At 40.0% G+C, this 21554-nt stretch overlaps 1 protein-coding gene across 2 annotated transcripts in view; it reads right to left on the minus strand.

Annotated features, from left to right (window-relative positions):
* LOC111152512 (succinate dehydrogenase complex assembly factor 4) overlaps nucleotides 1–21554 on the minus strand; it is a 60376-nt gene that overhangs the window by 8651 nt on the left and 30171 nt on the right. Inside the window, exon 3 of one of the 2 annotated variants that reach the window (XR_002640926.1) lies at nucleotides 604–740. Coding sequence is in view for 1 of the 2 variants with exons in the window: in XM_022510998.1 (XP_022366706.1) it covers nucleotides 679–740 (62 nt within the window). In the remaining variant the exon portion in view is untranslated. Of the gene's footprint in view, nucleotides 1–520; nucleotides 741–21554 lie in introns of those variants that run through there. The other variant, XM_022510998.1, reaches the window with a different exon arrangement.

Consider the following 21554-nt stretch of genomic DNA (forward strand, 5'->3'; position numbering starts at 1 on the left):
CTGAGACCATGATGAAATGAGACAAGTAAGGCCACTTCGTAATTTTGTCTAAGAATAGACAAAACAGGGATATGTGGGTGGCTCAGTCGGTTAAGCCGCTGCCTTCGGCTCCAGAATCCTGGGATGGAGTCTTGCATCGGGCTCCTTGCTCGGCAGGGAGCCTGCTTCTCTCTCTGCCTCTGCCCCTCTGCCTGCTCCTGCACTTACTCTCTCTCTCTCTCTTTCTGATAAATAAATAAAATCTTTAAAAAAAAACCAGAAAAACAAAATCAAGGTCAGCGTGCTACCCCTTCCCCCCACACCCTCTCTCAGACAAAATGAGTGACCACTTCTTCTTTATAAGTTACACCTTGATTCTTTTTTTGGTCTACCCTTCTTGTAACTAAAATTTGAGATACCCATCACAGAACTGTCTCGTTTTCTAACAGGACCAGTTTAAAAGGAAACTCCTCCTCCCCTTCCTTACACCCTTCTCTGAATCACTCAACCAAGGTACAAAATCCTGTCATACATTATCTCTGACACACTCTCTTACTGGGAGACCCCATGACTTTTAATGGTGTGAATTCTCCTTCATTACAATGAGTAGTAAGCCCAACTTACTCAATTTTTGCTGTTTCCCAGCTGCCTTTGGCAGTGAACAGAATGAATGAATGAATCAGTCTTTGCATTTGGAGATTACTGATGATCTTTATTCTCTTCTTCATAGTTTTCTATTTTGTCTGTACTCTTCAATGTTTCTATGAAAAACAAGTATTATTTTGGAATCAGGAAAATTTGAATACATGTTTTATTTTAAAATAACAACTAGCATTGTATATCAGAGATATAAATTCTTAGTAAATAGGGTACCTGGTTTTAAAGCCAATTCTGACACTTCCTAGCTGAGTAAATGTGGGAAGTTTATTTAGCCTTTCTCAATCTCACTGCTAAAAAGCAGGGTGTATCTTGAGATCCCTTGAGACTTTAAGAGCTTTAATTAAAATTCCTCCAAAGCAACTGTATTTAACTCGACACAGTGATATTCAGGAATGGAGCAGTGAGGTGAGTGTTAACATATGATCATATGCCAAATTGTTCTACTTTTCCCGTTATATTGGACAAATTATTTTAAAACCTTGACCTCTTTATTCTCACCTACCAATTACAGGTTGTAACATCTCCCTTATATTGAGATTTCTTTCTTTCTTTCTTTCTTTTTTAAGATTTTATTTATTTATTTGACAGAGAGAGATCACAAGTAGGCAGAGAGGCAGGCAGAGAGAGAGGAGGAAGCAGGCTCCCTGCTGAGCAGAGAGCCTGATGTGGGGCTCAATCCCAGGACCCTGAGATCATGACCTAAGCTGAAGGCAGAGGCTTTAACCCACTGAGCCCCCAGGCGCCCCTGGAGATTTCTTAAGTATAATTTTTTAAAAGATTTTTTATTTGAGGTGTGTCTGGGTGGCTCAGTCGTTAAGCTTCTGTCTTCGGCTCAGGTCGTGATCCCAAGGTCCTGGGATCGAGCCCTGTGTCCGGCTCCCTGCTTGGCGGGAAGCCTGCTTCTCCCTCTCCTACTCCCCTTGCTTGTGTTCCTGCTCTCACTGGCTCTCTCTCTGTCGAATAAATAAAAATTTTTAAAAAGATTTTTTATTTGAGAGAGAGAAAGAGAGCACGCGTGCAAGCAGAAGGGGCAGAGGGAGAGGGAGAGAAAGAATCTCCAAGCAGATTCCCCACTGAGCATGGAGTCCAAAACAGGGCTCAATCCCATGACCCAAGAGATCATGACCTGAGCTGAAACCAACAGTCAGATGTTTGACTGAGCCACCCAGGCACTCCTTAGGTATCATTTTGTAAATACGTGTGTCGAGTATCAGGTGTGGGCATCCTCCGTTTCTGTTCAACAGAACCACTATGGAAGCCAGTTATCCTAAGTGCTGGAGACCCAACATTGCCCCAACCTAAAGAACCTGAGTCAGGGCGCCTGGCTGGCTCAGTCCGTAGAATGTATATCTCTTGATCTTGGGCTCATGAGGTTGAGTCCCATGCTGGGTGTGGAGGTTACTTAAAAATAAAATCTTAGAAAAAAAAAATAAGGAAACTCAGAGCAAGTAGGCAGGAGGAAGATATAAACAGATGTTTGAACTATTGTATGATGTACCTAATAAGAGAGAGACGTTCAAGATCAGAGGACATAAGCGTATCAGGAAATAGTCTGCAGAAGAATAATAAGAATGTAAGGAAGGATGAGGAAAAGTAGAATATGTTGAAGGAGAGCATTCCATACAAATGAACCTTTTATAAACATGAACTAGCATTGTGTATTCAAGGTGAGATCACAGGTTAGTATTACTTGAGTGGGGTATGAAGAGTAGGGGGAAAGAAGAAGTGTGAAAGGAAGCAATAGGAGATGAGGTTAGATCTCTCAGAGGTGGTATATTCTATATTTCATCCCAATGCAGGGATTTCTCCTAGACTCTATATATGCACGCTCCACTATGCCCATATGGCTGTTTAAATTTAAATTATAATTACTTAAAATAATTCCATTCCTTGGTCACACTAGTCATATTTCAAGGGCTCTTTGGCCCATGCGGTAAGTACTGTTTTGACAGGACACATTTGTGTCCCTGCACAATGTTTCATGGACAACACTGCTTTATGGTGTCCCTGATAGACGCCCATTTATCTTCTACTTGAATGGTGGGGCAATAGCTACTTCCCAAGATAGCAAATTCCAATTTTTAAACAGGTTTATTTGCTAAAACATAATTTTAAATAATTTAACTCCTAAAGTACTTCCCTCTGACTTCTGCTTAAGAATCCTAGTTCTATGCATAAAAATAATAAGTTCATGCTTTTTTTCACTTAGTGGCTCTTTGTCTATTTTCAGACCTTGTCCTTGTCCTTCTTTTATTCTCTTTCTCAGGCCAATTCTCCCAAACACCTTCTGTGCTTCCTCCCATGCCTGTTTCCAGATTCTTTCTATTCTGGCGGCCCTCCTCCATATTTCTTCTAGATTATGTTTTCCTAAATTGAACTCTTTGTCTCAGTTGTGGTTTGATCAGCAGAAAACAGAATTACTACTTTCCTGTGCTCCAAGAACTTCATTTCCATAAATGGAATCTAAGCCTATTCTGCCTTTTTTTTTTTTTTAAAGCATGTCTCATTCTGTTGTGCATTTTAAGCTCATTGGCCAGTAATATCCAGTCCCCACTTTCTTTTTAACAGAAGTGCCTGCTGTAGTAAGTCTCACTAAGCCTGTATCAGACAAGTACCCTTTTCTTAAAATGATTTATTTATTTATTTGTCAGAGAGACAGAGAGAGAGAAAGTGTGTACAAGCATGGGGAGTGGCAGAGGGAGAGGAAGAAGCAAACTCCCCACTGAGTTGGGAGCCCAATGTGGGACTCGATCCCAGGACTCTGGGTTCATGACCTGAGCCAAAGGCAGATGCTTAACAGACTGAGCCACCCAGGCCCCCCCTCCTTTTTTAGATCTCTAATTTCTTGCTGTTGATGAGATTCTGTTATGCACTCCAGGGAAAAAGAGCAGCAGAATAGTGAAAAAACTCAGAGGTAAAAAAGTAATTAAGAAAAATCTCATGATTTATTATTAAATCTGTCCCATAAAAATATTAAATCAGATATAAAAGAAAATATTAAAGAGAGAAATGATAACCTTTGACATAAAATGGTAATTAAACTGCCAATTGAAAATGGGTTGATGGTAAATTGCTCATGCCAATAAACGACTTTTAAGCCCTTCTTAGATTAATGTATGCACTGAACCATGAAGCAATTCCTTTCACCATACTAATACCTCTTTAATGCCTAAAAGCTTTAGTTCATCTTTGGAGACACAGGTGTATGTGTGAGTGCGGTGCTGCAAACTGCAGGGGGATGCAGGCACTGGGTTCTGATTCTGGCCTCTGAAGGAGGCCTGTAGGGATGGCCTAGAGCTGTTCCACCGGCAGCTCTGACCTTATAGAAGGAAAAAATTCCCTTTGTTCCTTCTGTGGGATCACATGCAGAAAGAATATTCCCAATCATTAATCTGAGTTATTAAAGTTGCCTTTTTTTTTTAAAGATTTTATTTATTTATTTGACAGACAGAGATCACAAGTAGGCAGAGCGGCAGGCAGAGAGAGAGAGAGGGAGAAGCAGGCTTCCTGCTGAGCAGAGAGCCCGATGCGGGGCTCGATCCCAGGACCCTGGGATCATGACCTGAGCCGAAGGCAGAGGCTTCAACCCACTGAGCCACCCAGGCACCCCTAAAGTTGCCTTTTGATTAGGCCATCTCTCCCTACCCTTCTTGTACCAGACTTTAACACGACAATTTTCCTCAAGCAAGATGTAGCGTACATTTGCCACAACAAGTGTGAGTCACCGAGTTCCCAGTAACGCAAGTACCTCAAATCCTACCCTGAGTATTTCAGTACCACTCCATGACTCCATGATGCTAGAATTGGGTATACGACAAACAGCTTCATCTCTCATGTTTCGTTATGGTATCAGTTTACACACTTAAGTGAGCCGTGTCGCCTCCTGTGTTCTGAGCCAGTACCCTGTGGCTGCTCAGTTGATCCGTCGTCTCAGAAAACTCTAGAAAACTGACAATGGAATATCTGGCTACTCCCTTTTAGGCTGTTTTCAATACATGGTCTACATATGCTGAGTAGTGAAATTATCCATAATCCCTTAGGCTGGATTATCTTCTTCATATCCATTATCTCCCTGGATCCCTACAACCCCTCATGAGACCAACAGAGCAGAAATGATTCCCCTTTCATGGAAGAAGAATCTGAGATCGCAAGAGAGAACATGTTTGTTCAAGATCACACAGAAAGTAAGTGGTAAACCAGGATTCAAACCTTAGTCTGACAAAAACCAAGAATGTATTTTTTATTATGATGCCTTTTCTATGTTAGGTAAAGGTAGAATTCATCTAAAACTTTTCCACTTATTTCAAGAAACTGGACTTTGTAGACTATTCATTTCGTCTTGGGAAGAAATAACCAGACTTATTCTATGGTACATTCTATGATATATAATCCCCTGGTGACAAAACTAAACACATGGTTTACAAAATATTCAGCAGTACCTAAGACTTGAATCACATGAACAACCACTTTCTACCTTTCGTACTTCAACTTATAATGTGTTCTTGGAGATTCTCTATTGAGCAGGGTTATGCAAAATGATGATACAGTAGAATTTGGGGCCTGGAAGGGCTTTTCATCTTTTAAACCTTCTAAAATTAGCTCTTAATAAAGAAGATTTTATTTATTTATTTGATAGAGAGAGAGAGATAGACAGACAGACAGACAGAAAAGCAGAGGAAGCAATAGGTAGAGGGAGAAGCAGGCTCCCTGCTGAGCAGGGAGCCCAAAGTGGGGTGCTATCCCAGGATCCCAGGATCATGACCAGAGCCAAAAGCAGATGCTTAGCCAACTGGGCTACCCAGGTGCCCCCAAATTAAGTCTTTTTTAAGTGAAAAGGTAATCATGCAGGAAAAATCCAAAGAGTGTAAGAAGATATGTAGGTAGGTATATACATACATTTTTAAACTATTTGAATTTTCTTATCCTACTTGAGTATTTGAATATTAAGTATTAAATATTTATTATTAAATATATAAAAATAAAAATATATATATGTGTGTAAATACATATATATATATATATATATATATATATATATATATAATTTAAATCTCAACCTAGAGCTCCAATTCCCTAATCTTCCTCCCCAAAGGCAATTTCTAGATCTCCCAGATGTCTAGGCACACACAATAGAAATGCAAATGAAAGCACGCTGTGCATACTGTTCTGTATCTTGCCTTTTTTTTTTTTTTCCTTAACAGTATATCTTGGAGGCTATGCATTATTTTCCAGGGCTACATAGTGTTCTGTGTTATAATTTATTCAACCAATCTTAATGATAGAAATTGGGGGGGGACTGTATTCAGTCTTTTGTTATTATAAACATTACTGTAGTCTTAACCTTTACATACCTCTTAACTAAAACTGGAATTGCTGGGCCAATCTGTATGCATTTCTATTGTACCCTTTTATCATTGTTAAACAACCTTCTTGGTCTAGTTTAATGCTTTTTCGTATAAAATTCAACCTCGTCTGATAATAATGGAGTCTCTATTTTCTTTTTGTGTGAATTTGATCTATCTTTGACCATTCTTTTTCACCTTCAAGCTCTGACTGACTTTATTATGTGCGTCTCCTATTTGGTACTTATATTTAGGTTTGCTTTGTAATCTAAACTGAGATTCTTATCTTTTAATAAGCAAGTTTATCCATTTTATATGAGTTCTGTCATCCAATTTTGTTATGTTTTCAGTTTTAAATGCTTCATTTTTTTTACTTGGTTGCTTCTCAAAAATCTTTTGCCAAAAAGGGGCACTTGGTTGGTTCAGTCAGTGGAACATGCGACTCTTGATCTTGGGGTTGTGGATTTGAGCCCCATGTTGGGTGTGGAGATTATTTTAAAATAAAATCTTTTTTTTTTTTTTTTTTTTTTAAAGAGCGTTAGGAAAGATAACAAGAAACTAATGAAATTGGTCATACATGGGGCTGGGGTAAGATCAAAGTGGAAAGAAGAAGGGAAGGAAAAACACTTGTCTGAGCATAACATGTATAATTCTTATTTTGGAAACAAATATTTTAAACATTCAAAAATAAAACTAAATATAGGCATAATTCTAAAATTGAATATAAACAGAAACAAATGAACCTAGTTGTATTTCAAATGAACATAACTTCAGAGAGAAAAAATAAACGAATCCAGGTAATTTTGAACACAGCACTTTATCTAGCCTCAATGTAAAAATGAAAAAGAATGCCAACAAGTCTTAAACCCTATAATTGGTTGGAAACTTCAGGTTTTTAGTGTTTCACCTTAATAAACACATACTTTAAAAGATGTTTATTAAGGTATCATTTACACCCATACAATTCACACATTTAATGTATGCAACTCAATAGTGTTTAGTATATTCACAGTGTTAAGTAACCATCACCATAATCAACTCAGAACATTTCCATTGCCCCAAGAAGAAACTTCACACCCACTAACACATACTCCCCGTCTCCTTCCTACCCTTAGACAAACACAGATAGACGTTCTGCCTCTGTACATTTTGTTCCGGACATTTCATAAAAATGGAACTCTACAGTTTGTGATCTTTTGTCTTTGGCTTCTTTCAGGTAGTTTTCCTAATGTGTTCAGGGTTCATTCATGATGTAGCCTGTATCAATATTTTGTTCCTTTAATTGCTGTGTCATAATATTCCATTGCATGCATACACTACAGTTTACTTTCCATTTATCATACTGGACATTTGGGTTGTTTCCACTTTATTGAGAAGAAGTGTTGTTCCCACTATTTACATTGTTAAACAGAAGCGATGAGAGCAGAGATTCTTCTTTGTTCCTAATTTTTCACTATTTACTCTGGGCCAAGTATTACAATGGTCCCCTAAATTCCAGACCTTCCCAGCTCTCCTGTCAAATGCAACTTGTTTTTGGTACGACCTGCTTTATATACAGATCAGTAAGAAAAAGCCCACTCAGCAGAAATAAAATGGGAAAGTGGGCAAAGGCATAAACGAAAAAAGGCATAAAACAAAAAACAGTGGTAAACATGGTATAGAAATGTTCTACCCGCCTGGAAATCAGTTAAAAGCAAACCAAAGCACCATACTTGCTAGTGCAATTAGCAGAAATCTAAAACATAACAAATGTGCTATGAATAATGTTTCTATGACTCTTTATACACAAGTTCTTGTGTGGACATGTTTTCAGTTCTCTTGGGTATATACCCAGGAGTGAATTGCTCGGTCATATGGTAACTCTATGTTCAACATTTGAGGAACTGTCAAACATTTTTTCTTTCTTTTTTTTTTTTTTTAAGATTTTATTTATTTATTTGACAGAGAGAGATCACAAGCAGGCAGAGAGGCAGGCAGAGAGAGAGGAGGAAGCAGGCCCCCTGCTGAGCAGAGAGCCCGATGCGGGGCTCTGCGGGGCTCGATCCCAGGACCCTGAGATCATGACCTGAGCTGAAGGCAGTGGCTTAACCCACTGAGCCACCCAGGCGCCCCTCAAACATTTTTTCAAAGTGGCTATACCATTTTACATTCCCACCAGCAGTGAATGAGACCTCCAATTTCTCCATATCCTCACCAACACTTGCAGTGGTCTTCTTCTTCTTCTTTCTTTTTTTTTTTTTTTCTTTTCATTATAGCCATCACAGTGGATGTGAAGTGGCATCTTATTGTGGTTTTGATTTGTATTTCTGTAACGGCTGATAATGTTGAGCATCTTCTAACATACTCATTCATCATTTGTGTATATGCTTTGGAGGAATATGTAGTCAGAGCCTTTGCCTATTTGTATTTTTATTAGTAAGGGATAAGTGTTTTTATATATTCTGGATAGAAGTCCCTTGTCAGACATATGAATTGCAAATATTTCTTCCCATTCTGTGGGATGTCTTTCACTTTCATGATGTCCTGAAACAGAAGAATTTTTAATTTGGATGAAGTCCAGTTTATTTTTCTTTTATCATATGTACTTTTGATGCCTTATCTAAGAAAACATTCATTGCCTAAACCAAGGTGGTGAAGATGTATGCCTAGGCTTTCTTCTAGGAGCTTTATGGTTTTAGCTCTTACATTTAGGTCTATGATTAATTTTAGGTTAACTTTTAATATATGGTATAAGGGACAGGTGCAACTTTTAATCTTTAACATGTGAATATCCAGTTCTCCCAGCAGCATTTGTTGGAAAGATTATTCTTTCTCCATTGAATTGTCTTGTCACCCTTATCAAAAAATCAATTGATCATGTGAGGGTTTACTTTTGGACTCTCAAAGCTATGTCTTGATAAATATGTCTATTCTTATAACAGTATCACAGGCTTGATTCCTATAGCTGTAGTAAGTTTTAAAATTAGGAAACATGAATCCTCCAAGTTGCTTTGTTTTAATTTTTTTTTTTTTTTTTTTTTTTCAATTTTTTTTTTTTTTTTTTTTTTTTTTTTTTTTTGGCTAATCTGGGTCTCTTGCATTTTTATTGGAATTTTGGAATCAATTTGTCAATTTATTCAAAAAAGGAAGATGATATTTTGATTGTATTTGTATTCAATCTATAGATCAATTGGGGGAGTACTGCCATTTTAACAACATCATCTTTCAATGCATGAACAGGAAATATCTTTCCACTTATTTAGATCTTTCTTAATTTTTATCAACAATGTTTTGCAGTTCTCAGAATGCAGTTTTCACTTCCTTAAGAAATTTCTTCATAAGTATCACATTCTCTTTGATAGTATTGCAAGTGAAATTGTTTTCTTTTTTAAAAAGATTTTATTTATTTATTTGAGAGAGAGAGTGAGAGACAGAGAGAGAGAGAGCATGAGCAGTGTGAGGGGCAGAGGAAGAAGCAGACTCCCCGCTGAGCAGGAAGCCCAATTCGACCAGCCGTTCTATCCTGGAACTCCAGCATCATGACCTGAGCTGAAGGCAGACATTTAACGGACTGAGCCACCCAGACGCCCCTGAAATTGTTTTCTTAATGTCATCTTGGTTTGTTCATTGTTAATAAATAAAAATACAATTGATTTTTGTATATTGATCTTTTATCCTTCAACCTCACCAAACTCATTTATTAGTTCTCATAGCTTTTTAGTAGATCCCTTCATCTTTTCTATGTACATGATCATATCATATCATCACAAATAGAGGTGGTTTTATGTCTTTCATTTAAAAAAGATTTATTTATTCATTTATTCTCTTATTCTTTTATTTATTTTAGGCAGAGGGAGAGGGAGAGAGAATCTTTTTTTTTTTTTTATCTTTGTAATTTTATCTTTTTTTCAGTGCTCGCTTCGGCAGCACATATACTAAAATTATCTTTTTTTCAGTGTTCCAAGATTCATTGTTTATGCACCAAGCCCAGGGCTCCAGGCAATACGGGTCCTCCTTAATACCATCACTGGGCTCACCCAACCCCCCACTCCCCGCCCCTCCAAAACCCTCTGTTTCTCAGAGTCCACTGTCTCTCATGGTTTGTCTCCCCCTCCGGTTTCCCCCAATTCACTTCTTTCCATCTCCCAATGTCCTCCGTGTTATTCCTTATGCTCCACAAGTAAGTGAAACCATATGATAATTGACTCTATCTGCTTGACTTATTTCACTCAGCATAATCTCCAGTCCCGTCTATGTTGATATAAGGGCATCTCAGCTCTTTCCAAAGTTTGGCGACTGTAGCCATTGCTGCTATGAACATTAGGGTACAGATGGCCCTTCTGTTCACTACATCTGTATCTTTGGGGTAAATACCCAGTAGTGCAATTGCAGGGTCATAGGGTAGCTCTATTTTTAATTTCTTAAGGAATCTCCACACTGTTCTCCAAAGTGGCTGCACCAACTTGCATTCTCACCAACAGGAGAGAGAATCTTAAGCAGACTCTGCTCTGAGCGTGGAGCCAACCCAGGGCTTGATCTCACAACCCTGAGATCATGAGCTGAGCTGAAACCAAGAGTCAGACGCTTACCTGATTTTGCCACCCAGGCACCCTGATTTTGTGTCTTATTCCATTTTGGATGACTTTTATCTTTTTTTCCTTGCTTAGTTGTCCTGTCTAGAACTTTGAGTGCAATGCTAATGAGAAGTGGCAAGAGCAGACATCCTTGTCTTATTCCTGATCTTAGGGGGAAAGCATTCAGCCTTTTGCCATTAAGTATGATGCTAGCTGTGGGGTTTACACAGTTTAACACTAAAGTATTAGGGATAACAGGCATCATATCTGCAATTTACTCTCTCAAAGGGTACAGAAAAAGTGATGGTGTGTGTGTGTGTGTGTGTGTGTGTGTGTGTGTTATGGAGGAAGAACAGAAGGATGGTGAATGTGATAAGGTCGATGTGGTGGATGAGGACTGAAGAACTCCAGAGTTCTGCAGTCTGTTTCCCCTGAGTCCTTTTACCAACTGAAAGGTTTACGGGCTGCCACCTCATCTATTCATTGAGTTTGAGAGCCATATTCTTGGTTTGATCTTTACTGCAAACTCAAGACACTTCTTAGTTTTCATCTTTCGTTACTTGGAGTTAAGCAGCAGTTGCCTCTTTCAATGCCACAAGTTCTGAATTTCTAGACTCTCTATTCCCTTTGGTTCCTGCTTGTAAACTAGCCAGTTATTTCTGAACCCATCTGTCTTTTAGTAATTTGGAAATGCAGCAAATACTAACCCATCTCTTCCCCTAAATTACAAGTCTAGAGACACATCATTTGCTTTGCCAATTATCAGAGGCAGTAGTATATTTTGCCACAGTATAACACGGATCAACATTTATCCTCAAAATGTTTCATATTTGGCCAGTGGGAGACATTTGAAGCTGGCTCCTATGCCCTTCTGCTTATTATTCTTTGGACACAGCCTTATTTTTTGGCAAAATTAGATATTCCAGGTTCATCTTATACTTTCCCTTCCCTAGTCCTGTAACCAGCCATTTATTCAAGAGCACTAGTTCCTTGAATCAAAAATGGTATTGAGAAACCAAGATCTAGGAGTTCAGTGTGCTCATTGCTACAGAAATACCAATCCTTCTAAGTCCTCCCAGCAGAACATGCTAAGTGATATGTGTATGTATATACATACACAGGAAAACACATACACACATACCGGTCTATCAACTATCCACCTTGAAAACCAAATGTCACACTGATACTTCTATCTCCAATTTCAGTTTGATACTCTAGCATTTCTTCTAGCCTTCCTGTGTACCATATTTGTGCCTCCTTTCTCCATCAGTAAGAAGCCTGGCTCCATTCCTCAATATATTTATTTATCTGCTCAACCCCTCCATCTGGCATCAGCCTTCCAAACATTCAGGCTGTGTTGGCTCTACCTCTTCTGACACACAGACCACATTGACCAAGTTCCCTTGACCCTGACTCCAGCCCTGCTGAGCACTTAATCATATCCCAACCAAAGGAAGGGGGAAGGGGCCAACTAAATTTCTGAGGCAGTTATACTAGTAAAGAAATTATAATCTTGGCAAAAAACATTTGTGATTGTTGGCATCTTAAAAAGACCCTGAGGCCCCCAATTCAAGGGCTATCTACTACCTCAGCAGATGCTAGTCTATCTTAAATGACACAACAATCAATGCATATGGATGGGTGGGAATGTGGGGGTGGGGGGTTACGACTTCCTAGGAATAATTCCCTGCTCAGTTTAATACAACTTTTCTATTCCTAATGTGTGTGTATGTATTTACCTCTGTACATTATATATGCATACATATACATACTACTAGTAGGAGAAAATTGTCAAATGTATTCCTTTTTGTAATTCTAAGAACAAAAATGGGTACAAACCAAATAAAAGTAGTAGTCTATTTTTATTCCGATAATTTTAGTATATTTTGTTTTCAAGCTAATGTTAGCACTCTCACAAATTGAAATTTAATTCTGCTTGGAGTTAATATGTTGGTTTAGACTGGCAATTTGCTTTTCAAATTTGAGATGATCCTACCAAACATATTAATGAATGGTACATAGTTTCCAAACTATGTGCAGAAGAGTAAGCCATTCTGTATATCAGTTTGGCACATAAATAAATATGCCCATCTTTCCTTTGAAAAGGGCTAGTTCTTAATTATAGGGGGAAAAATCGGTAAACTAGAACCCAGTCCAACTTCTGAAAGCTTCCTGGGACATGGGCCAGCCAGTTTCCTGGTAGATAACTATTTGCCACCTCTCAGGTGGTCAGCTCTCTGACCGGGTGATGGACATGCTGATGAAGGAGGGCTGAACAGGGGAGGCTGTTATGGTTGGTGGAGTTCCTCTAGTTTTATGGTAGGGGGTGGGAGACTGTGATCCTCTGTTCCCTCACCCTCTCTGAGCCTATTTTCTTATCTATGAGACAAGAGGACTGGAGACAGTAATTTCTGGTTTATCACAAGTTTTATGATTCTTCTACTATGAGGGTTATTTATTTCCTTAAGTAAGATTTTCTACTTTGACCGGAAATCTTACCGTCCAAAAGGATTTGATGAACCTCGATTTCTGGCTTGCAGGAATTTAATGGAGGATTCAGGCATTGTCCATGTTTTTATTTAGGTGTAACTGCTCCTAAGAGCCTCTAAAGCAATTTGTCTCATAAGTGAAGCACAAAAATAAGTTCCTTAATTTTCTAATTATTCTTCCCTGCTCTGGATAACACCTGGGATTTATAATATATAGGCAGTGTCTAGTTATAACTTCTGATCAACTTGACTAGAGCTGGTGGTACGTCTGGGAAAGGTAGAAAAGTAGCCACAGGCTCTGTGAGAAGGTGTGGAGCTCCCCACTATCCAGCCCCCTCTGCTGAGGGGGCCCCAGGCCCTGGACTCCATGTGCAAGGGGTGCTGTCCTCGTGATACAGACAAGAGGTGAGGGTTCACGAGGACACCAACAAAAATGGCCCAGAGCCCTATATGAGAGAGAGTTGGGGGGAGTTTTGTCCATCTTTAATATTGCAACTTTGACGTTCACAGGAGACAGCAGGGGACAGGTTTGTCTTGGATGAAAAAACAGTTCCAGGGGAAAGCAGCCATTACAGGGAAGGTGAAGAATGTGCCATCCCCAAAAGCCCACCGTATGATCATAATAAGCCAGCTCCCAATAATTCTGTCCTTGATATGGTTGCTGGGAAGCTGAGAGTGAAGAGTCAAATGCTTGCACTGTCCAGTCACTATAAAAGTTACAGGTGGTTAAATGAAGAGTTGATCAGTGAGTTTCTCCAGTTATTGGTTCTCAAGAATATGAACAGCAAATGGGTTTGCTCCATTGGTTATTTTTCAGAGTGGCTTCGGATAATTTTCATTGAATACTTTGTATACTGACTCTTCATCCTGTTAACAGCTTGGTTTGACTTAAGAAAAATGCAACGAGTATGCTGGGTTTTTTTCTTTGGTTTGGTTTGGCTTGGCTTGGCTTCGCAGTAGTTAAATAAATACAGGAAAATGGATGGTCTTGTAAAAAAACAATTACCAATATGTAATTTAGTTTCTATCAATACTTTAAGCCCAAGAAATAACTGATAAACTTTATGGAAATGATTTGTAACTAGCCATTAAACTGTCAGTGCTTGCACTTCCTGGTGTAAGGATACGACGTACTGCTAAATGCCTTCCAGAGGGTAATGATTGTGCAGGGAAATGAATTCAAGCTGTAGCTGCTGGGGCAAAGAGCGAGTTGAAGTACCAATAGTGTTATCCAGATGCTGGAGGCCAGGATAACATATTCAGGCAAGTAAGCATCTAACACTGTTCTTGACTGCACGCCTTTAAGTTCTATACGCAGTTAAGAAACAAATAGGTTTGCCGAGAATTTCTGGAATGCCACTATTTCTAAAGTTAAAAATATATCTGCTTGACTATCAGTTGCATCTACATTTTATGACATACTTTGAAATGGCTAAATACAGAAGAAAATCTGATATCGGTGATCTAACATATAAACCTCAAAAAATGAATTCAAACCGGAAACTTTCTAAATTAATCATTTTAAATTTAGTTTCAAGAGAAGCAATGAAGGGGTGGGGTTAGGATGAAGGAGGGGAGAGGGGAATGTTAAAGCCCTGACTTGGAAGTCAAGAAAGCTAAGTATTGGCCTTGGAGTTCCTGAGCAGAGGGTGAGCTCAGCGAGGTCACTACTTGTCTCTGCCCATTTGCTTGGCTGAACTTAAGATACTCACAAAGTACTTCCGTGATCTAGGTAGCCATGATTCTAAGAGAAACATCTTATCCTCATCCGGCACCCTTCCTTCCTCAAATGCATAGTCCCGTTACTCAGGAGATCACAGCTTGTCCCACTCCGGTGGGACAGTAGACTCCAGGCACTGCTCTCAGCTCTTCAACAGAATCCAGGCATCATGCTCTGGTCCCCACCACCTCCCTTTGCTCTTTCACATTTTAATAGGCTATGGCTAATAAAACTTTAGGTAAATGAGTCAATGAATCACAGTAATTTTCCCTGGGCAGGCTGTGGGTATATTCAGGCATTGGATCGCAAATACGCACCTCCCTGAAGAGATATGTAATTAATCGAAGTCTTTGTAGAACGATCTTGTATTCAGATTGTTAAATCTTAATGATTATCTATTAAGGGAGGGTGAAAGGCAGCTTCCTACAGCCCTGCCTTTTCATTGTTTTGAAGGGGAATTTAAAAAAATTCAATAAATAAAGTGGTTTAAATTTTTTTATCAGTAATTAGTTGTATTATCAAGTATAACTAAAATGCTTTTACATAATATTTATATGATTTTATAAATACAGTTTGCCTGTTGTCTTATTTCTTGGACATTTTTCCCCATGTGCAACTGTGTGAAGATGCTTTGATTACAGAACAGTGTATAGAGGTTTCCATTTTGTCTCTGAGTAGGAGGTTGCTATTATGGGATTTTAAAAATCGTAGACAGATTCTAGTTTTAAAACTAAGGAAAAATCAGAGTGGTAATATCTCAAATGAATTTGAGCAGAAATGGGGCATTTGTTTGATTTTTATATAGCTGGGAGAAAAAAAAAATCCAGCCTTCCATATTCTCAACCCCTAGGGACTGACTATATGAGGAGAAGGAACATGTTTTTCTATCCCTTCCCTGCTGCTGATAGGATGTGGTAGGGGAAAAGTTCTTTTTTTTTTTTTAAAGATTTTATTTACTTATTTGACAGAAAGAGAGACAGAGCACAAGCAGGAAGAGTGGCAGGCAGAGGGAGAAGCAGACTCCCCACTGAGCAGGGAGCCTGATGCGGGGCTCCATCTCAGGATCCCGGAATCATGACCTGAGCCTAAGGCAGTTGCTTAACAAACTGAGCCACCCAGGTGCCCCGGAAAAAGTTCTTTTTACAAATTTTATATAGCATGGGCTAAAGAAATATTGTTACTGCAAATAATAGATAGCATATAGGTAATAGAAATAGAAATAGATAGCACTTTTGACTAGGAAGTAACCGTAGCTCTTTTTCCTACATGTATATAGTCTGCAAAAGTTTCAAATGGAAAATAAAAGAGTATTCTAAAAGTAGAACACTAGCAACTGTGCAAAGTAAATGAAAGAATGAGGTGCTTAGAGAGAAAAAACAGCCAGTGAGAAATGGCTGGAGATGGGGATGGCCCGGGGAGTAGGAACCCATGATGTCAAGTGTAGTCATCTGAATACATTCCCATGCACTCTGAGGCAGAATCAGGCCCTCCCCACCCCAGGAAATGCAAGGACAGTCATATTATTTGGGGTGGTGGAGGTAGAGTGAGGGAGGCTTCCTTACCCTCTTAAGGCTGTGAAAGAGTCTCTAAATGCTTACACAGATCAGAAAACTTGTAGAGGGCTTCTGGTCGTTAGTTGGTCGAAGCTGAAAACAGTCATTATTCGAGCCACCAGCTGCCTCCTCCATAGCAGGCTTGGTCCAGGTATCTTGTACAATGGTGCTTGTTATGGGTTGAATTGTGTGTCTCCCCGCAAAAAGCTATGTTGAGGTCCTAGCCCTGATACCTCAAAACATACCTCAAAACCTCAAAACACCCTCTTATTTGGAAAGAGGGTCATTACAGATGTCATTTGTTCAGATGAGGTCATACTGAAGTAGGGTGGGCTCCTACTCCGATATGACTGGAGTCCTTCTAACAGATGGCCACGTGAAAGCAGAGACACACAAGGAGAAGTCCGCCTGACCACAAGGACAGAGTTTGGAGCTGTGTGCCTGCAAAACAAGGAACTCCAAGGATTGCTGGCATTCCATCAGGAGCTAGAAAGAGGCGAGGAAGGATTCGCCTCTACAGGTTTTAGCGGGAGTATGGCTCTGCTGGCACCTTGAACTCAGACTTGTGGCCTCCACAATGGGGAGAGAATGCATTTCTATTGTTTGAAGCCACAACGGTTTGTGATACTCTGTTGTGGCAGCCCTAGGAAACGAACGCAGCTAGCAAGCCTGGGGTACTGGGGATTCAGTCCCCAGTCCGTCCCCTCAAAGGTGTTTCTAGCAGGTGCTACTTGGAGTGGGGTATGAATGGGTCATGCTCCCTCCTGAAGCCAAAGCCTGAGCCCTCTTCCCCTCTCCTCCAGAGGCAGCCCGGGTTACTCTCTCTCAAAGCACCTGAATCACAACAGCTCTTTACTTCCTTGGTGGAGGCAGAGAGACATAAAAAAGATCTTTGGCCTTAAAAACACAATACTGGCCTCTTCTTACTGGATTGATGGAAGGGATAGAGAATCTATTCTTCCCCGGTGAGGTTACAAGAATTAAAGGAAACCAATAACGTGAAAAAAAAAAAAGTTTAATGGATTTTTTTCTTCCTTAACAGCTGACCTTATCATGTTAGTGTGTGGGTGTTTCCTATTCTGTGCTGCCTCAAACACGATCTCAGTGATCTCAAACCTTGACTGAGAGAATGATACGAGCACCTGGGGGTGGAAGGGACACGGAGGTCCAGCGCCCTCCACCGCGCAGTGACCGGCAACATCAGCATCCCACCGAGGAGGCAGGGGTGATGGAGATATGGGCAGGGCTGTGAGCCACAGATGGGCACTGAGTGGCTAAGTGGCAAGGAGGTCACCTCTGCAATGAGGAATAACACACTGTCCTGTAATGACCCCCCTTTACAAAACATGCTAGTGCAAGGAGAAGTGAGTCACTTGGGTTACATATACACTTAAAGATAGACAAAGGACTGGGGTGCTGGGGTGGCTCACTCGGTTAAGCTTCTGCCTTTGGCTCAGGTCATGATCCCAGGGTCCTGGGACTGAGTCCTGAGTCAGCTCCTTGCTCAGCAGGGAGCCTGCTTCTCCAGCTCCCTCTTCCTCTCCCTCTGCCCCGTCCCTCCGTTCATGCTCTCTTGCTCACACTCTCTCAAATAGATAAACAAAATCTTTAAAACAAAACAAAACAAAAGATAGACAATGGATATCTGAAAGACTATATGTTGAATATTTGGAAACAGAGGTGTAAGGAATAGACATTTCCAAACAGTTTAACTGCCACCTTTCCAAAGGAAAATAAATGTTAATATATGAAATAATTAAAGATGCATAATAATTGTCTTAATAATAACAATAATAATAATTTTCCTGAATGTAAAAGATGGTGAAACTTCTTAACGTATTTCCTAAAATCTGTGAAATCACTGTCCTTGGTCTTTAAGAATTAGTTGTAGAGGTGCACATGGGTGGCACAGTCAGTTAAGCCACCGACTCTTGATTTCAGCTCAGGTCACGAAGGTCACAATCTCAGGGTCATGAGATCGAACCCTGTGTCTGGCTCTGCGCTCAACAGAGTCTGCTTCCTCTCCCTCTGTCCCTCCCCCCTTCTCTCTCTCAAATAAATAAATACATCTTAAAATATGAACTGGCTGTTAACTTGAGGAACTGAGAACCAGTGCGTTACCATCCTGCTTACAACAGGATGTTTAAACTCAGGGTAATTATGAGTATTTTAAGTTTAAAATAAATACCTCAAAATAAATGAAAATACAGGCCCAATCTTCCTCTACTAAGATGAAACAAAACCTTAAAACAAGACCACTTTTTTTGGTTTGCAGTTGAGATCAGTTCTTTCTTTTTCAAAAAATATACATCTAAAAAAACCTTTCAGTGCCCCCGCCTCCCGTCCTGGGTTAGTACCTCCTTCCTGCTGACAACCCTCTGCTAGTGCCCCCCCCCCCCCCCAGCTAGACAGGCTGCCCAGCCGGGGGCCTATTTATTCTCTGACATTTTCTTAACTCCTCTCTATAAGATACTACACAGCCAGTGGTAAGTTGTTTGCCATAAAATATCTCAGAGGAGAGAAAAAGTGCGTAAAAGCAAACAAAATTAGTAACTGTTGATAAATACAGATAATTGTTAAACTTGGGTGGTAGGTACATTCATGGGGGACACATTATGCTATTCTTTCTACCTCTGTGTATTTTTAAATTTTCCACAATAAAAGCTTAAGCAAGAATAATAAGGTTGATGTCTGGTCTCTTTTCATGGGAGACTGCTTAATGCCAAGTGGCAATGGATTTATTGAAAGTAATTAACACATCCTAATGAGCTATACACATGTTAACATGTGCCTTAATACCATTAACTGTGCAAGTATGTACCTAGAGGGCCTTTTTTTTTTTTTTTTTAAAGACTTTACTTATTTGACAGAGAGGGAGATCACAAGTAGGCAGAGAGGCAGGCAGAGAGAGAGGGAGAAGCAGGCTCCCTGCTGAGAGGAGAGCCCGATGAGGGGCTCGATCCCAGGACCCTGGGATCATGACCTGAGCCGAAGGCAGAGGCTTTAACCCACTGAGCCACCCAGGCGCCCCTCTAGAGGGCCTTTTGGAAATGACTCTAATGTGAGGAACATTACAAAGAGCAGGATGGAAAAGTTTGGAGAAAAGCATATTTTCTGAGAGGGCTTAAATTAAACCGTGATATGTAGGTCTTGAACCAATTCTGAGAGCGTCCTAAAAAATTTATCTAGGGGAAAATAAGGAAATATCTTGTATTTCGATTACCGAAATAGATACGACATTTCACGCCTGAGCATCTTTGTAGTGACTTGACCCTGGTGTGGTCACAAGGTCTATGATTGCCTGCATGTGGGGGTGGGTGAAGGAGCTTGGCAGGAAGTCAGCAGCAGCTCATTCCCCCACTGGTGCTCATCTAAGTCAGGCTGCTACACGCCAGAAGAGGAGCTTTGCTTTGGTGGAGTATCTGAAAATGTCAGCATTATTCTTTTCCGAAATTATTTTTGCCTCTTACATTTTAATTATTCTAAATTTTGGAAGGCATCTGAACACGGTAAAGAATCTTTATTCTGTTATTTTGGCACTTGCTGTACTTACAGATTCCCGTTTCTAGTAAATTCTTTTTAAATTGCTTTAAAAAATTAAACACAATATGAGTAGTTTAAGTGAATTTAGTGTTTCTGAAAAGTAAGTGGGGTCTGCCTTATGTAGCCTGAAGTTCTTGGTTCATTTACAGAAAATGAGGAGAACTGCCTTGGAGCTCAGCTCATATCCTGTTATAAATGAGGCTAAGACCAGGCCCAGTCTCAGACATTTTGAGACCAAGTCTGTTACTGGGGTGAATTCCTCATGATGTGGCACTCGCCAGCCCTCCCCAGCCCCTCTGGCTTCACTCAAGTAGCACATTAGTTTGACCTGCCCCAAATCCGCCTTTCCTAACCACCACCTATCTTTTTAAATCACTTGCCCTTGCAACTCAACTGGAACTCTCTGTTATCCATCTTTTATCAACATTAGAGATCATAAAAGATTCCGAATCTTTTAGTATTTAGAGTGTTTTTAAAAAAAAGCGTATATTTTTATTTAATAAATCAACTATTTATTAAATAAATCAGAAGAATTTGGGGTACTTTTATAGCAATTCGAAATTATGAAAATGTTTCTCATTATATTTTCTAAATTAAAGCAAAGAGCATTATATGTTTAAATGTTCTTTTAATGACTTGGATTAATCATCTTATAGCACCCGAGGGACCCAACTGGCCCAATTCTAGAATATTGGGCCAGGTAACTGCTATTAGAGGGGAGTCTGAGAAGAAAACAGATCTACCTTCTGGGCTGTGACAAGACCAGACTGTGGGCTATTGAGGGTTCAGTCAAGCAGGCTTAATGCAGCATATAAAAGTTACCACAGTAAATAGTAAGTGGTAGCTCACACATGTGGTTCCATAGGGAAGGGAGAGTCACTGCAAAATAACAGGACTGCTAGTATATGGGGACAGAACACGGCAGGAAGAATCCAAGAGTGGTAACTAAATTGTCAGTCAATAGGGGGTTAGTACAGGGAATGCCTATGGGTAGTAGGGCTTTGCTTCTCTTAAGAGAGACAGTGGTGACAGTCTGGCAGGGCAGGTCTTCAAGGGATTTTGTATACAAATAATCAAAACCAGGATCCAGTTATCGAAACTATAAGGTCTTAAAGCCTGCCTAGTCATTGCTCCTGAGATTCAAGGCCCCATTGCCCTAGTAACAGCAGCTTAAATGCCCTATCAGTTGTCTACTGCTGCATAAGACATTACAAGACACTTAGTGGATTATAGCAGCACACACTTATTATCCACAGCTTCCTTGGAATAGGAGTCTAGGCACCTGTTAGTTAGGTCCTCTGCTTAGGGTCTCAACAGAGTGAATTCGAGGTTCTAGCGTATGGTACCATATGCCTCTAGCTTATGGCACCTTCCCAGCATAGCATCTTACTTCTTCACAGCCAGCAGGGGACTTTTCCTCCAGTTGGCTACAGTGGAGTCTGTCACAATAGTAACGTGACCACTAGAATAACTTCCAACACCTTTGCCATATAATGCAACCTAATCAAGAGAAGGATGATCTCATTATAGTCACAGGTCCTACCTGCACTGGAGGGGGAGAGACAGCACACATACATCATGGGGAGGAAATCTGAGGGCCATTGTGGGATTCTGCCTACCAGAAATACTGAATTATTCAACATTGAGCCAACATTCATTGAGTGTTTACTAAGTACCCAGCACTGTGCTGAAATTGGGGATACAAAGCTGAACAA

Source organism: Enhydra lutris, unplaced genomic scaffold (genome assembly GCF_002288905.1).
Source record: "Enhydra lutris kenyoni isolate GAN:26980312 unplaced genomic scaffold, ASM228890v2 scaffoldscaffold28, whole genome shotgun sequence".
Classification (NCBI taxonomy): Eukaryota; Metazoa; Chordata; class Mammalia; order Carnivora; family Mustelidae; genus Enhydra; species Enhydra lutris.